This window comes from Polypterus senegalus, chromosome 3 (assembly GCF_016835505.1).
Source record: "Polypterus senegalus isolate Bchr_013 chromosome 3, ASM1683550v1, whole genome shotgun sequence".
Taxonomy (NCBI): Eukaryota; Metazoa; Chordata; class Cladistia; order Polypteriformes; family Polypteridae; genus Polypterus; species Polypterus senegalus.
This window is the reverse complement of record NC_053156.1, coordinates 12,258,434-12,276,521: the sequence shown is the minus strand read 5'-3', so window position 1 is coordinate 12,276,521 and position 18,088 is coordinate 12,258,434. Positions and strand designations below refer to the sequence as shown.

General features: G+C 45.8%; 1 protein-coding gene across 3 annotated transcripts in view; it reads left to right on the top strand.

Annotated features, from left to right (window-relative positions):
* agap2 (ArfGAP with GTPase domain, ankyrin repeat and PH domain 2) overlaps window positions 1–18,088 on the top strand; it is a 56,297-nt gene that overhangs the window by 24,728 nt on the left and 13,481 nt on the right. For 2 of the 3 annotated variants that reach the window (XM_039746625.1, XM_039746623.1), the window contains exons 6-13: window positions 7,491–7,625; window positions 7,718–7,839; window positions 12,652–12,804; window positions 12,896–12,982; window positions 13,060–13,164; window positions 16,375–16,540; window positions 17,052–17,156; window positions 17,327–17,491. In XM_039746625.1, coding sequence (XP_039602559.1) covers window positions 7,491–7,625; window positions 7,718–7,839; window positions 12,652–12,804; window positions 12,896–12,982; window positions 13,060–13,164; window positions 16,375–16,540; window positions 17,052–17,156; window positions 17,327–17,491 — 1,038 coding nt within the window. The remainder of the gene's footprint in view (window positions 1–7,490; window positions 7,626–7,717; window positions 7,840–12,651; window positions 12,805–12,895; window positions 12,983–13,059; window positions 13,165–16,374; window positions 16,541–17,051; window positions 17,157–17,326; window positions 17,492–18,088) is intronic. The other variant, XM_039746624.1, reaches the window with a different exon arrangement.

Here is an 18,088-nt window from a genome sequence, read left to right as displayed (position 1 = left end):
GAGGAGTCTCACTTATGCCTGGGGGCTGCTTTGCTAAGTCTGGCAAAGGGGACATTGAGTCTGTGCCGGAAACATTGAAATCTCAAGCCCTTCAAGACATTCTGGAGTAAAATGTCCTCCTGCCCGGTGTCACCAAGCTCTGGCACAGTCACAGATCATGGACCCTTCAACAGCAAAAAGAGCCAAAACACTCCGCTAAAAACAGCAAGAATGGTTAAGAACAAAACATCGGACTATTCTGAGGTTGGCTTCTATGAGCCCTGGTTTGAATCCCTTTGAACATCTGTGGAAATATCTAAAATGTGCCATCTATTGAAGACCCCCTTCACACCTGGCCCAGCTGGAGCAGTTTGCTCAGGACCACCTGTGGACAGGTGCAGACGTCTCGTGGAGAGTTCCAGGAACCTCTCATGTGCAGGGATTGCAAACTCTGAAGGTTGTTCGGCCAAACATGAGGTGAAGGGTCTCGTCGTTTCTGTCCCCACCATTTTCGTTTGTGGTCTTATCTGAAACATTCGGTGGAATCCAAACTCAAAAGCCATGTCCGAGTGGCCACAATGATGGGCGCTGATGACTTTTGTCAGTTTCAAGTTATTTCATGGACAGCTGTGGGGTCTTCTTTTTCTTGTGGTGGGGTACCAACAAATTTGTCCATGTCTGTAGTTAGCCAATAAGGGGTCAGGGTATGATTTGGGCCCAGAATGACAATTTAGCCAGGACATTGGGGTACACCCTACCCATTAAAATGCCATACAACAACCCGTTGTTTGTTAAAGTGCACTTCTTCGCCCTGATGGGTTCTTTTTTGGATTTTCCTCCCACATTCCCAAAGGTGTGCTTGTTGGGCAGTTCTAAATCTGAATAATGTTGGAATGTGCATTCATGTAGTGGGGTTGCCTTGTGATGAACTGGCACCTGGGTCAGGGTTGGTGCCTACCTTGAGCCCCGCTGCCAGGATAAGCTCTAAAGTTTGAGATATGTTTTTGTAATCCCCAGGGGGTGCTGCAGCTTCCCAGAACCCTCGACACAAAGGCTCAGACACCAGTTTGCTAATCAATGAAGGGTTTGTATTGTGTGAAACTCCTCCACAATGAATCGTTTCCCACACCATAACCACATTTTAATTCATCACTCTGCAACTCTGTCACCTTTTTCCTGCTCCTCCAGCAAGTTTTGTCTTCTTCCTCCCAACTCTGGCTTCCTGTGGGCACCACCCTTTATGTAACACCCCGGGAGCCCCTCTGGTGGCCCAAAACTGTGACTCAACAGAAGTGCTGGGTAAGACTGGAGCCTGATAAATTAGGGCTCGCTAGTCCCTTCTGTGGAACGGGGCTCACCCAAGGAACTGCAGTTCCCACTGTGCCCTGTGGTTATCCATAGCGGTTGTACCATAAGCCAGGGGGGCTGCCACCTGGTGGATTGGAGGAGGCAATGTCCTAAATAGACTGTCTTCCCCTGTTCTTCCATTATATTAGGTAAGAATCCTTTTACAGCTGTGGCTGGGATGCCAGTCCCAGCATGGCACCTTTCACAGTTTATAATTAATGACATTATATTTAGATAGACTTAAGAGAACCACCAATGTGCAACACCTACCTGGATGATGTGACGGCAGCAATTTTAGCAGCCATTGGATATCAGGTGGTAAAGGCGTGAGAGGGCTAATTAGCCAATTAGAGACGGGGGTCAGATTCAGGGGTGCCATCTGATGTCTTTGTGGTGCAGTTTCTCTACAGGACGCACACACGAGAACCTTTGAGTGCGGCCATTTTGAACACACGTAGCTTTCACTTTTCTGTGAGTGTCCCTGCTTTAAAGCCAAAGGGAGCAAACGCTTTAATTAAGCGCGTATTACGTGTGGACCTTTGGATTTATGCTAGTGCTTTTACTGGGCCAGATAATCACATTAACACAATTTCACAAAAAGGCGAAACAATATAAACGGAATACAATATGTGAAGATCATTAAAACCAAGCTTCAAAATGCCCGTGCGTCATTTTGATTTTGGGAAGGTTGTGGTGTGACGAGACTCAGACTGATCTCAGCCCTAAATATTACCTTTGGTCTCCAGGAAAATATTTACTGTAGACACACAAAGGCTTAACATGCCTGGCGATAAGCCATTTACCAAGCAGTGAATGACTGAAGCAGAAGGATGAAAGAGAAAACTATTATTAAGAGATCTTCTCAAGACTCGTATGTCACACTCGAGCGTCTCAGGAACATCTACATGGCTTCAGTAAGGTGACAGCTTCCCTTAAAACGCTACGCTCCCACCTACGCCTCCTTTTTTTACAGACAACACCGGACTTCATGTCAGGGTTTCACCCGGAAGTCCCTCCTCTTCCACCCCACGACCCGTTTACTGCTAAGTGGGGTTCACATCTGGGGAGGCGACCCTTTATCAACCAGTCAATGTCGGACTTTAACGCCCTGCTCATTACTGGACAGAGATCTACGTCTGCAGCTCGATAAACCTGGCAGATCGGATCACATATGGGACTTCCTTACTGCTCCAGGTGCTCTAAAACACTTAATCTGTCTAGATATGGAGACCACGTATAGAAAGTTAAAAGCAGCGTGGTGTTTACTAACGAATGATCATACCAGTAGAGAAAAGCATAAAAGAAAATATGGATAGCAAAGTCCTCACTGACTCATCACTAATTCTCACACTTCCATATACAGTGGAACCTCGGGTCACGAACGTCTCTGAACACGTACAAATCGGGTTGCGACCAAAAACTTTGCCAGACTTTTGCACACACTCAGGTGACAAACAAGCCAGTTTCCCTTCCGGTTCATACGCGCCGGTGATTTCCGCACGTGTTCAGTCTCTCCCTGTGCAGTACATTGTTCTCGGTCAGACGTGCATCACGCAGAAGGACTTTACCTCAAAACTTTAATCTCCTCTCCACCCAGCTTCCTCCTCACTTCCTTCAGGCCAGAACTCGACTCATGCAAGGTTAGTTTTCTTGGTTGATTCTGGTTAGTTTTTGTATAAATTACGGATTTTTCAAATGTTCATTTTTTTTTTCCCTGTGCTTACAACTCATTAAAAAGAAGTGTTTACAGCGAGCGGTTCGTAAGGCTGTAGCGTGAACTCTTGCAGTGTTAGTTTTCTCTGTTGTTCAAGGTTTTCTCAGTGTTATTCAATGTTTTTACATTTAGTTTACTATTACACTGTGCATTCTGTGGTATAATTAATTATTTTCGTGCTTAAAAATCTTTAAAAAAATATATTTACATACAGTTTGTACGATCTGGAACGGATTAATTGTATTCACATACAATCCTATGGGGGAAATTACAATTTTGAACACAACTAATCTTGTCCCATTGCATAGCCCATCACTCAGACATCAATTACGCAATTACATTACGATACGTCCTTCTTTCAACAGTAATTCGGGCGTTGGAAGACCGTACGGTGTTAACGGTTGTAGATATTCTTCGTGATATTGTAAGTTGTTTTCATCTTCCGCACCATCATCACCCACTGTTTCAGCAGAGTCTATTGATACACATTTAACCAATTTGCCGTATAACCAATCGACAGTTTTCACGTTTGACTTCATCGTTTCTTGGTACTAGGATTGCCCGTGTACTCATTACTTCTGTTGATAACCCTTTGGGATTAAATTCTTCAATAAGATTTGGACATAATACGTCTTCTTTTATTGTGAACTTAAAGTGAAGAAAACGTAAAAATTTATAAGAGCTGAGAGAGCAGGAACTGTGATGACAAAAGCATTCACACGAATGAGAGGTGAGAGGACCGCGGGTGTGGGACGTGAACCGGAAATGGTGGAGAGGAGGGCGGGACCTTAAAAAAAATCTCTTGGCAGTAGTCTCATCTTGTCTCAAGATTTTCTTTTTTAATAGAAAGACATGCCAATGCTTCTTTATCTAGCTTAGTGCCAATAACAAAAGGCTACAGTAGCACTTGTCAGTTAGCTTAAAGAGTCGATTGTTAGTGGCTTTGTCTTCTTCCTTCTTTCAAGTATGAAGCACAAGGTTGTCCGCAGCTCACTTGCAATCACTGGCACAGTCGCCTATTATGTTAACCTTTGTTTTCCAGGACGTGGGTGCAACAAGTAATCATTTATTGAATTATTAATTAGGCAGGCCAGTTTTCATCTAAGGGTCCTTCTGATCCCAACTTAATTGTTAAGAATTGAATATCTGAGAATTAGTCAACTGTGATCTTTAACAGCTCAGGATTAGGCCGTGAGAATGAATGGAGGGGTCACCAGGCGATGCTCACCGCCAGGTGGTAAACCCGTCCTGCCAGCCAAAAGTGGTTGTTATGAGAAGGTCTACTGGGAAGAAGATTATTATGGGGGGATACCTACAGGGGTAAGAACATTGTTATGAGAAAGACTGCCACACCAGGGGCCTCATGCATAACACTATAATTCACACTATAACATGGTGTATGGACAAAAGCAGAAATGTGCGTATGCACAAAAAAGCCAGATGCAGAAATCTGTGTGTTCGCCAACTTCCATGTTCTTCTGCTACATAAATCCCAGTCAGCATGAAAAGTAACACACGTACACGCGCCTGCGGTCCCGCCCCAACTCCTCCCAGAATTATGCCTCTTTGAATATGCAAATCAATATAAATAGCCCTTAAGCTCAGCGTTTTCTGAAAAGGCAATGGCAAAAGCACAGGGGGAAAATAGAAGAATTTCAGTGAATACCAAGTGGAAGCAAAGAAAAACGTACTATTTGTTGGCTTAAGCAGTGGTATAAACAACTAAAGGAAGTTGATCGAGTGACATAGCGTGTCGGAGAAACTTAAAAGCTCAAGTTCACAAAGTCGCACAGTGCCCGAAATAAAAAAGAAGTCACATATCAAAGTCACCATGATAAGGCAAGTCGTAGCCCACCGTCTGAGTGTCATATGAAAGCTTATTAGGGTACAGAGAAAAAAAAAAAGAGGGACACAGTGGGGAAAAAGCAGGAGATGTCAACTTTAATCTTGAAATTTCCACTTTAATCACGTAGTTTATTTTGTCATTAAAGTAGAACATCATAAACTTCATCGTAAAATCATTTAATTAACCAGTTTCTCAGATCCCATGGTAACTAAAGTAGCACGTTAAATGCTCTGTTTTGTATTTGATCTTCTATATGCTCTATGTGTGTGAATCACTACATGCTTCTGTGCTTTGTCTTCCTCTGACAGGACACAGAATCCATTACATTCGTGATGTTACAGCTCTCTGAATAATTACTGAGATGTATACGTGATACCATTTTCATGATGATAGGAGTTAAAGCATGTTATTAAACATGGGGACACGGAGGCACAAAGATTGTGACAAACTAGCACCCCGTCCAGTGATTGTTCCTGCCTCCCGCAAGATGATTGCTGCGCCGTGCGCGACCTTCGATGAAATACGTTATTGCAGCAGTCTCTCTCAAACGTACTAGCCCCCAATTCCTGTCCTTACTTTTCTTTCTCCAAATACCCAATCGCCACACAATCAGCTCTGTAATAGACGTTAAACCATCTGTAAGCTTACAACGCCGATTCTTCAAAACTTTTAAAGAACATTGAAATATCTTCGTAGTCCATGTTTAATTATTCTATCTGTCTATCCTTCCGGTGTCGCACCAACCCCAGCAACAATACAGCGCAAGGTAGGATCAATCCGTGAACGGGGCGCCAGCTCATTGCTACCGCTGCCCACCGTGTCCTCACATGTTTAATTATTAACAATATAGATTATTTAAATGATGTTTAAAACTTATCTGTATAATGTAATAAACACACTTTACTGCATTTCATCTTAAAAATGATATCAAAAGCTCCAAGACAATAACGCTTGGACATCTAAATCAACTCAGAAGCCAGTCGTCATCATCTGTAAATACGCACTTTATAAAGTGGCGCAGGTTGTGTGATATTATAACTTTATCGCAAGTTTACAGTGAGGTGATTGTACTAATAAGTAGAAACAGTTCTACTGGAGCACTTGATGGACTGATTGAGTGCGTTTAGAGCTCTTGGAATGAAACTGTTTCTGGACCGCGAGGTCCATACAGGAAAGGCTCTGAAGCATTTGCCATACTGTATGGAAGAGGTTCAAATAGACTGTGCGCTTGGCTGAGACAGCGAGTGTGTGATGCCGTATCCCAATAATCCGATCAGCTGCTGTACAGCTCAGATACAGTGAGTTAAATACTCTGATCGCTGCACGAGAGTAAAAACGCTAAAGCAGTTATGGTATTTGGAATAGTTTGACGATTCAATGGACCATTATTTTATGTCTAAGAGAGAGACGCTGACAGCTGGTATGTGCAACACCCTCAAAACCTTTTTTATTGTTTCCTTTTTCTTTCACACCTCTCAGACCAAAGCAATCAAGCTCATCTCACAAAAAGCAGACCTACCGCACATGGCTGCATAATCGAACCCTGCAATTAATGTCACAGTGCACATATCTAACACATTTTATGGTTACAGGTTAATTACAATCAGGTGCCTGAAACTAAAAAACGATATGCGGTTAATTTCAGTGTATTTATAAAGCCGTGTCATGGATATGGATCTAAAAAAGAAAGAGAAACCACACAGGAACAGTAGCACTGCTTCGACACTGGGTGGCGCCAGTTTGCAAAACCGAGCAGAGAACTTGTGTACGCCAGGGATTGAGCTGATGTTTACGCCAAGTTTAGTTTTTATACATCACGGTTTGAGCGTGGAAACGGGCGTATGCGACATTTTTGTGCTTACGCACCGTTTATACATGAGGCCCCAGGTGATTGTTACGGGAAACGGTGCTGATTGGAGACAACATCATGAGAAACCCCATACAGTAGATGTTGGGAAACTTGTCTGGTATGGAGGGGGGGGCATTTTGTGAGAAGAAGTGTAATATATTTGGGGCTCACCGTACACCCGGGGCGCACTTCATGAACTGAGACAGGCTTCATGTGCTCTGCAATTGTTTCTTATGCTGTGCAATAAAGTCTACATATCTCCACAACAAGGGCCGTCCCTTGATGGTGATGGACAGGTGGCACCACCTTTTGGGGGACCACCCACAAAACACATGGGGCATAAAAAAAAAACTAAATAATCAACAATGTTAAGTGGACAAAATTGACGTAAATGAGACATTTGAACCCCAGCCAGGGGAACCCACCCTAACCTCAGGTCACTTAGAAGAAGAAGAAGATCATTCCCAGGCTTTTACCAAAACAGGCCCAGTCCCGTCTTGACCCTTGGCTGTGAGGCAAAACTTCTCTCAGGTACCTTAGCCAAAAATGGACGTTTGGGAATTGGTCCAAAAAATAAATAATGGGGCAGCTTAGCATGGTCAGTGAGACCAGAGCAGCTGTGCGTGCCCCCATATCTTGCCATCTGAATTTGATTTCCCCATGAGAGGTGGGTGGTCAAAGCCCCTTGTTTGTCACTGTCATTGTGGACGTTGTCCACGTGCCTTCATGTCTTCCCTGTGCTCTTTCCTCCACAGACAGGATCAGCGCTTCCAACCCTCGGGTGATTGACGATGGGCGCGCAGCGCAGCTCTGCGCAGACCTCAAACGCTGTGCCTACTTTGAGACCTGTGCCACCTATGGGCTTAATGTGGACCGCGTTTTTAATGAAGGTAACTGGCTGCTTAGGGGGGCGGGGAGTCCCCCTTTGGTCGGACCTCTGGGCTTAACGTGCACCTTCCATAATTGTGTGTTTGTCTTTCAGCGGCTCAGAAAATCGTGGCAATCAAGAAACAGAGCGCGCTGATGGCGGCCTGCAAGTCTCTCCCCAGCTCTCCGAGTCACTCGGCTGGATCCACGCCCGTCTCCGGACAAATGGCGATGCAGGTATGCTGTAAGCACGAGAGGGTTAACACGCAGACACAAAACCTGACGTCTGTTTACGTGCAAAATTTCCACTTACTGAGTTTTCCTCTGGCAAAACGTTGTAAACAGAGTTAAACGTCGTCATCGGCCTCCATGAATCTGAAAACAAGCTTGGAGTCTGAGATCATTTCTTGTGTTTTATAAATGCATTTAGTGCTGCGAAGTTAAAAACATCCCACGCCTTTTAACAACCTCGACCTGAGCGACTGGTATGAACACTGGCTGCTGTGCCACCCAATCACACGGTTTTAACGTGAAAGCTAAACTGACGCGTCATTATTAGCAGACTCCTGTTACTGGCTTTACATGCAGGACTCTCTTTTCAGCTTGGCTGGGCAACTGAGCCCTGCAAAGGACTGGCATACCCAGTGCTGCTGGAATAAGAGAAGCACTCATGTATTTTAACTTCAAAAAGATATTAGAACATTAGAACAATCTGGACGAGAGCAGGCCACTCTGCCAGTCCTGTCCACTTCATTCTTCGACAGTAACATCAAGTCGAGTTTTGAAAGTTCCTGAAGTCCTCCTGTCCACCACACTACTTGGTGACTCACTCCAGGTGTATGCGGTCCACTTTGTGAAGAAAAACTTCCTAATGTGTATGTGACATTCACCCTTCACAAGTTTCCAGCTGTGTCCCCGTGTTCTTGATGACCTCACCATCTCGACCCACTGAACTTCATCATTTTAAACACTTCAGTCAGGTCTCCTCTTCCTCACTGTTAAGGCTCAGCTCTTTTAATCCTCATAACTCGTCCCCTGTAGCCCTCAATCAGCCTCGTCGCTCTTCTCTGGACTTTCTCCAGTGCTGCTGTGTCTTTATGGAGTCATCAACTGACCACAGGACTCCAGATGAGGCCTCACCAGTGTGTTATAAAACTTGAGCAGACCCTCCTGTGACTTGTACTCCACACGTCAAGGTGCAATATTACCTGACATTCTGTTAGTCTTCTTAATGGCTTGTCTGCCAGTTGATAGCTTAGAGTCCACTGTGACTCCTAAATTCTACTCATAAGGCGGACTTTCGAGTTCTTCTCATGTTAAAGTCCCCGTCTGATCCACTGCACTGATTCTCTTCATCATTTTAAACACTTCAGTCAGGTCTCCTCTTCATCTCTATAAAGGCTCAGCTCTTTTAATCTTCATAACTCACCCCCTGTAGCCCCTCAATCAGCCTTGTCGCTCTTCTCTGGACTTTCTCCAGTGCTGCTGTGTCTTTATGGAGTCATAAACTGACCACAGGACTCCAGATGAGGCCTCACCAGTGTGTTATAAAGCCTGAGCAGAACCTCCTGTGACTTGTACTCCACACATCAAGGCGCTATATAACCTGACAGTCTGTTAGCCTTCTTAATGTCTTCTGAACACTATTTGGCAGTCGATAGCTTAGAGTCCACTACGACTCCTAAATCCTCCTCATAATTTGGACTTTTGATTTCCAGACCCCCATTGTGTATTCACACCTCACATTTTGACTTCCTATGTGTAACCCTTTACATTTACTGGCATTAAATTTCATCATCCATATATCTGCCTGAGCCTGTCTGCTGTCCAAGTCCCTCTGTGATGATTCAATGGATTCTCGATTATCTGCCAATCCACCTATCTTGGCATCATCTGCCAACTTAACCAGTGTAAAAGCTAGCCTGGCCACAGACAGACGCGACACCAATGTCCACAACACACGGTTTATTTACAGACACTATTTACACAGGTTCCGGCGACTCACACACTATTGCTCAGTCCTTTGTCTCTCTTCGTCCGTCTCCACTCCTCCTTCGCAAGCTCCGTCTTCCTCCTTCCGACTCCGGCTCCTCGAAGAGAGTGAGGCGGCCTCTTTCATCACACTCCAGATGTGCTCTAGGTGCTTGATGATGGTCTTCTAGCAGCTGTTCCTTGTGTGGCAGAAGTGCTGTCCTCCAGGGCTCAGGAACCATCTAGGCAGCCCCTTGGTTGGGCCACGGACCCCCATGGGGTTGAGCATCCAAGCCCTTGATGGAAATCGGGGGGCTGCTGTCTTGCATCCAGGGAAAATACAGTTAGGTCCATAAATATTTGGACAGAGACAACTTTCTTCTCATTTTGGTTCTGTACATCACCACAATGAATTTTAAATGAAACAACTCAGATGCAGTTGAAGTGCAGACTTTCAGCTTTAATTCAGTGGGTTGAACAAAATGATTGTGTAAAAATGTGAGGCAACTAAAGTATTTTTATTAACACAATCTCTTCATTTCAGGGGCTCAAAAGTAATTAGACAAACTAAATAACTGGAAATCAAATGTTCATTTCTAATACTTGGTTGAAAACCCTTTGCTGGCAATGCCAGCCTGAAGTCTTGACCTCCTGGACATCACCAGATGCTGGGTTTCCTCCTTTTTAATGCTCTGCCAGGCCTTTACTTTCAGTTGCTGTTTGTTTGTGGGCCTTTCTGTCTGAAGTTTAGTCTTCAACAAGTGAAATGCCTGCTCAGTCGGGTGAAGATCAGGTGACTGACTTGACCATTCAAGAATTGTCCACTTCTTTGCTTTAATAAACTCCTGGGTTGCTTTGGCTGTATGTTTTGGGTCATTGTCCATCTGTATCATGAAACACCCGCCGCCCAATCAGTTTGACGTCATTTAGCTGGATTTGAGCAGACAGTACGTCTCTGAACACCTCAGAATTCATTCGGCTGCTTCTGTCCTGTGTCACATCATCAATAAACACGAGTGTCCTAGTGCCACTGGCAGCCATCACACTGCCCGACTCCACCGTGTTTTACAGATGATGTGCTATGCTTTGGATAATGAGCTGTTCCACGCCTTCCTTCTCCATACTTTTTTCTTGCCATCATTCTGGTGGAGGTTGATCTTGGTTTCATCTCTCCAAAGAATGTTTGTCCAGAACTCTGCTGGCTTTTTTAGATGTTCTTTAGCAAAGTCCAATCTAGCCTTTCTATTCTTGAGGCTTATGAGTGGCTGGCACCTTGCAGTGCACCCTCTGGATTTCCTTTCATGCAGTCTTCTCTTGATGGTAGACTTGGATATCGATACGCCGACCAAGCCCTGGAGAGTGTTGTTCACTTGGTGGGCTGTTGTGAAGGGGTTTCTCTTCACCATGGAAATGATTCTGCGATCATCCAGCACTGTTGTCTTCTGTGGACGTCCAGGTCTTTTTGCGTTGCTGAGTTCACCAGTGCTTGCCTTCTTTCTCAGGATGTACCAAACTGGAGATTTTGCCACTCGTAATATTGTAGCAATTTCTCGGAGGGTTTTTTTCTGTTTTCACAGCATAAGGATGGCTTCTTTCACCTGCATGGAGAGCTCCTTTGACCGCATGTTGTCTGTTCACAGCAAAATCTTCCACATGCGAGTACCACACCTCAAATCAACTCCAGGCCTTTTATCTGCTTCATTGATAAGACACAACGACGGACTTGAACACACCTGCCATGAAATAGCCTTGGAGTCAATTGTCCAAGTACTTTTGAGCCCCTGAAATGAAGGGATTGTGTTCAAAAAATACTTTAGTTGCCTCACATTTTTATGCAATCGTTTTGTTCAACTCACTGAATTAAAGCTGAAAGTCTGCACTTCAACTGCATCTGAGTTGTTTCATTTCAAATTCATTGTGGTGATGTACAGAACCAAAATGAGAAGAAAGTTGTCTCTGTCCAAATATTTATGGACCTCACTGTATTGCCACCTTCCCAGTCCTTCCCTGATCCAGGCATCCCGGTGGGGCAATGTCCCTGGCCCCCAGCCACACCAGCTTGTTATTTGTATTCATATCTACTGTAAATCATTTCTATATATTATAAATAGCAGTGGCCTGCACTGCCCCCTGCCGATCGCCACTCTGAACGTCAATAGCAGACAGGCTTGGGCAGATTTGTGGCAGATGGAGTTTAATGTCAGTAAATGTAAAGTTGTCCTCCATCAGAGATGACTTTACTTTAGGCCTGCAGGTGGGCCGTGGCGCCAAGTGGCACATTTAAGTACCGAGAAGAGAAACAGAACACGTGACGAGGGTGAGTAACAAATTCTAACTCTCACGTTACTTCTGTTTTAGTGCTAATGACAGTCTGTACAGTTAATCAGCAGCTCTAGTCAGGGTGTGTTAAACTGAAGTGGCGGGATTTGAAAGCTGAGACCGAAGGGGCTTCTCTTATAGTAGCAGGCAGACCACTCCACAGTTCAGGGGGTCCCGTAACTAAAAGCTTGACCTCCCACTGTTATTTTATTAATCCTTGGGAATCCTAAGCAGACCGGCAATTGATTACGATATAAGAGACGAGAGTCACATCCCAAAAAAAAGATGCCAGCAGTCCGCTCCCCGAGGGGCACGAGGAGGCACCTCACAGGATTTCCTCTATCAAACGTGGTCAGTATGATCCTCCGGTTTTGAGAATCCCACCTTTCTCCGGGCATCCAAAGTCATTTTAAATCATTTCCTGATCCTGCTCATTGATATCCCCCCAACCCAATACCTCACTCCCTTACAGGTGCAGTGCCCACCCCAGCTTGGTTAGTCAGCACAGTGAGACATTCAAGAAGGGGAGACAACTCCCTTTACTTGGCACTGCCACCAGTCAGTCCTCTTGTGCCCTGTGTTTTGTACCCATCTCGTAATGTTACTGGACCCCCACCCGCAGGTCCTCTGCCATGCCACGTGTCATTGCCATGTCGTCTCCTCTGCGTGCGGTGGTTTGTTCAGGCCGTTTAGGGTTCTCCATCTCTCCTTCTTCTCTGTGCCCCGTGAGTTCATCTGTCCTGTCCCCATTTGTTACAGACCAGCAATGGAGGCCACACCAGTGACTACTTCTCCTCTCTGCCATCAACTCCAAACATCCCACACCGGGAGCTGCGGGGTGAGCCGGTGCCAGGCTCTGTGACCCCTGGGTCTCTGCACCGTGGCCCTCGCCGGAGGACGTCTCTCTTCACGGTGAGTGAGTTCTCTGGTCTTCAGGTGTTGTGGCACTGGGTGTGTGTGTGTGTGTTGTCACTTGACCGAGACTCTCTGTCTGCTGTCTTAGAATCGAAGGGGCAGCGACTCGGACAAGAGAAGCCTGGACAGTAAAGGTGACAACATTGGCATTGGCCGTGCCATCCCCATCAAGCAGGTGAGCCGCTCTCTGTGACTGCCCCGCGGTGCCCAGCCCTGCTGTGGCGCTCACAAGCTTCTTGTTTTCTTTTTCAGAGCCTCTTATTAAAGCGAAGCGGCAACTCACTGAACAAGGAGTGGAAGAAGAAATACGTGACACTGTCGAACAACGGCATCCTGTCGTACCACTCCAGCGTCCACGTGAGCACCCAGGGGCCACAGGGGGAACCGTGCGAGGGGGGGATAGCGTCAAGCCTTTTGTGATTTAGTAAAGGCAAACGTCTCTGCCACGGTGTTGTTTCAGGGGCTTTTGATTGTGCAGAATTCATTTTGTGATTATTTCTGTGACGGATTGTCATTTTGACCACTTAGATTTTTGAAGCCATTTTAGTTATTGTTTGCCAAGCACAGGTGCTGCCATTTCATATCACTTGTTGCTGGTATAGCAGTGTTTCGATTGCCACCACAGTAACCCTGAAAGTGTGAGATGACAAGGAGTGTGTGGCGCTAGGAGCTGAGTGAGGTAGAGGATGGCAAGGTTATGTAGGGCTTTGAAGGTGAGAAGCAGAATAGAGATAGATAGATAGATAGATAGATAGATAGATAGATAGATAGATAGATAGATAGATAGATAGATAGATAGATAGCGTAGTTGGCAGGATTAGATAGATAGATAGATAGATAGATAGATAGATAGATAGATAGATAGATAGATAGATAGCGTAGTTGGCAGGATTAGATAGATAGATAGATAGATAGATAGATAGATAGATAGATATGAAAGGCACTTGAAAGGAACTATATGATAGATAGATAGATAGATATGAAAGGCACTATATGATAGATAGGTAGGTAGATAGATAGATATGAAAGGCACTATATGGTAGATAGATAGATAGATAGATAGATAGATAGATAGATAGATAGATAGATAGATAGATAGATAGATATGAAAGGCACTAAATAATAGATAGATAGATAGATAGATAGATAGATAGATAGATAGATTTGAAAGGTGCTATATAATAGATCGATAGATCTATCATTTTGTTAACATTTTCTAAATAACTAAAAACTTGGAAAGGGACCAGTTTCTTATATAATTGGAATGACAAAAGTGACATTTTTGAAACGTTTCATTTTAGTGTCAGAGTCCAGAATGCGTCTCTTTGCACCTGCATCCACCTTAAGCTCCAGTGACGCGTCTCTTCCTTCTCGAGTTCTCCATAACTGTTGCAGCTCCTTCAGAAGGACACAGACTCGAGTTTTGTTCCATCTTCGCTCTTTGTGGCCCACTCAGTGCACCGTAGCTTCTGTTCGTGCACCCATTATTAGCTCAGTCCTTGTTTTTCATGTCCCGTGGCCCCCGCCTTCCACCCGCATATCCACCGCAGTCTCCTTCCTGATCCCACCCTGTGTTTATCTCAGTTATGGGAGCGCCGCCTTTCTCGTGTAATTCACATGTAAGATGTTTACACATCTTCTAGCTGCAGCTTGATAGCAGCCATTCTTTACAATTACAATCTGCAGATTATGCAGCCGTGAGTTTGTCTTTAGTGTAATGTAAATACCAAGCCCTTATTTGTTCGTTCACATTTACATAATTGATTTTCTCTTCTGTTCATTTACAGATTGAACTTTTATGCTTAACTTACCTTCAGGCGGCAGGAGACGTGAGGTGCACTCCTGCACTTCTCCCAGCCTTTGATTGAAGGCTCTGTCACATTAGATGACTTTTCCAGTAATTTCCATAATCTTAGCGAGTTTGAGATGGTTTATGCTATGCATATGCTGCATTTAATATAAAGTGCATGTTGACCAAATAATTAAAATATAACCTGATTGATAAGACAGGCATTGTGGTGTAGTGGTTAAGGCTTTGGAAATGCTGAGGTTGTGGAAATCCCACCGCTGACATCAGTGTGACACCACTTCACCTGCCTGTGCTCCAATTTGAAAAACAAAAGGTTTGCAGCCAGTTGTATGTTTCAGATGTTGGAAGCCATGTTGGATAAAGGCATCAGCTGAGCAAATAAATAATAATAATAATAATAATAATAAATGGGCGGCATGGTGGCGCAGTGGGTAGCGCTGCTGCCCCGCAGTAAGGAGACCCAGGTTCGCTTCCCAGGTCCTGGAGTTTGCATGTTCTCCCCGTGTCTGTGTGGGTTTCCTCCCACAGTCCAAAGACATGCAGGTTAGGTGGTCTGGTGCCATGCCCAGGGTTTGTTTCCTGCCCTGTGTTGGCTGGGATTGGCTCCAGCAGAACCCCGTGACCCTGTAGTTAGGATATAGTGGGTTGCATAATGGATGGCTAGATAATAATAATAATAATAATAATAATAATAATAATAATAATAATAATAATAATAGTCAGTTCTTCTTGCTTAGCCTACCAGGTGGCTCTCGGTCTTTGTATGTTGGTTGTTTTCTGGGCAGCACTTGAATCCGAATTCCACTCTTCACCAAAAAAGCGTCTTTCTGTGGCCGAGTTTTAATTCACGGTGGTCCCAGTGTTAGGTTCGTGTTTCCGGTTTCGGCCGCATTTTGCTCCTGACTTTTCCTAACGAATGATGTCTTTTGATTGTCTTGACCCCTTGCTTTGTATTGACCACTTCTCAGTTTCATGTCAGCCATCTTCGCACTAATCCTCGGGACGCGTTCTGCGTTGGTTGGTCACGTGACCTTTCGGTTCTTTCCTGTGCCCTGCTTGTTTGACTACGTGCTTCATCTTCCGGTCCTTCTTCCTTCGGAATAATTGAAATGTACATCATGTACGAAGGAAGAAGGAATCGTTTACGCCCAAGGCCAGCCGGTAATTGGTTTAAAAATGGGTGATAGAAAAATCGTACTCCGCAAACAGCCAAATCAAAGCAAATAAACGTCGAGGGACCAACCTGTCCTCCTCAAGTCATGGTCCTCTAGTGAACATCCACTTCCGGTGGCTTAGTAATCCTTTACTGTAGATCACTGCCCCCAGAAGGGGCAGGGCTTTGTGACTGAGGCTGGGTCACTCATCTTTTAGCCAATGATGGGAAAGGAGGTGGAGTTAGCGATAGCGCCCCCTCTCTGTTTGGGCTGATCGATCCCTGAGGATGTCCCCTAAGGGCACGTGCTTGCCAATCCAGTCACATGACACCGATCTGAAACGACTCATTCAGACGTCTCCTGCCCACCGAGATCCGCTATAAACGAGTGTTAGCATTAGAAGAGCATCACAAGCAGACCAAACCTGAGAACCCAAGAGCCCCATATAGGGGGCACCACAAATGGGAATGGACTGACGAGCCCGTGGTCTGGCAGTCTCGCTTTGTGCCATTTGTTCGGATCAGTTGGCTTTGTATTGTGCCCGTTCGTGTTCACGCGGTGTGAGATGATCTCTCGGTGCTAACCGACATTTCGCTTTCCTAGGACTACATGCAGAACTGCCACGGGAAGGAGATCGACCTTCTGCGCACCACGGTCAAAGTGCCAGGGAAAAGGCCGCCACGTGCCATCTCAACGTGTACGTCCTCAGCAGGCATTAACGGGCTGGTCAAGGATGTGTCAGGCACTTCTGTATCAGACGCTTCTACCGGTGAGTGGGCCAACGGTCCAGACTGTCAGCTTCTCCTCAGTTTCTACGTCCGCCATCACAGATTCTCCTGCCAGAAGAGACCTGAGATGGAACGGTCAGCGTATGTAGTGCACTTCCAGGCCTATTGACCTTTGGCTGACCAGCATCTCAGGTCCTTCCTGCACTATTGTCACCAGTTTGGCTGGTTGGTAGCTTTTGTGTGCGGCCTTCAGGCTGTACCTGACCATCTCCAATGCCCATCCCTATTTTGCCAATGTTTTAAATCCCCAAAACCCACCATGTGGTTCACCTTTGCTCCTCCAAAGTGTCCACCTTTCTCCTCTGCCCACATCATTTAATGGACCAAGTCCTTCATGTCATTCCAAATTTCTTTGCGGTTTTCTATGTGACCATCACCAGACCAAAGTGTTGAACACCCTTGCCTTTCTGGATTGACCTGAACGTCTTTGTGCCAGGGGGGTCACCAAGGCCACTCACTCACTGTCTCTCTCGTCTGTCCAATTCTTCACAGCCTCCCTCGGATCCAGCAGCTTGCCACCTCCGGAGGAGCCATCTAAAATAGAGAAGAGTCTCCAGCGGTGCCCGTCTTCCCTGTCCAGCAAGGGCTCGATCTTTTGTACGTCCATCCTGTTGGCACTTTACACCAAGATGGTGACCTCCAGAGAGAGAGACAGATACCTCAGTCTCCTGCGAGCCAGGGAGGCACAGGTCACTTCAGAGTGACTGCCATGATGTTCATCTTGAGACTGCTGATTGTTGTCTCTCTCTCTCTCTCTGTCTGTCCAGCAGTGTCCATGTCTGAAGGCAGTCCTGCAGCGGAGGGCATTGGTAGCAGTGCCAGTGCCAAAGACCCACCCCAGTCCCAGCCTTCACCCATGATTGAAAGGAAGAAGCAGCGGAGGAAGAAGAGCATGAACCTGAAGGGCGACACTGCAATGGGCCAGGCAGAGGGTAAGTGGGATGTTTTCTCCGTGCGATCTGGTCATCTGATGGTGGGCACCCGGCATGCCACCTCCCTCCTTCTGCGCTCAGAGACCCCCCCCCCACGCAGAGTCCATCTTCTATAAACATCAACGCCCCACAGGACACTCCCTCGGCATGCCCCATTACACAGACCCTCCTAATTCCTGTCATTGACACTCTCCACGCCACCTGCAGCTCCTCCAGTTTCTCAGTAGTGGGTACACAGTCGGTACCCACTACTCTCTGTGCCAGTCCACATCAACGTGCTCCCACCTTATGATCCAAGCCCTTGCCCCTGCCGCACACCCCATAATGGTCTCGGTGTCCCATTTTGCGTCTTAATCCACGCACTCCACCCCTTTAAGATGTTCTCACCTTCACTTCAGGCTCTTTATATGACGGGCAGGTTCTGCCCACTCTTGGCACCTGACATGCACGCTCCTTCTGCCCTGTGCCTCTCCACACTGATGCCATCTTATCTCATTTTCTCTGCTCTTAACACACAACCTGGCACACTCGCATCACTCCACTATGAGGACCACTCCCTGAACCTAGCCCAGTCCACACACCCAGTGGCCCTCACAG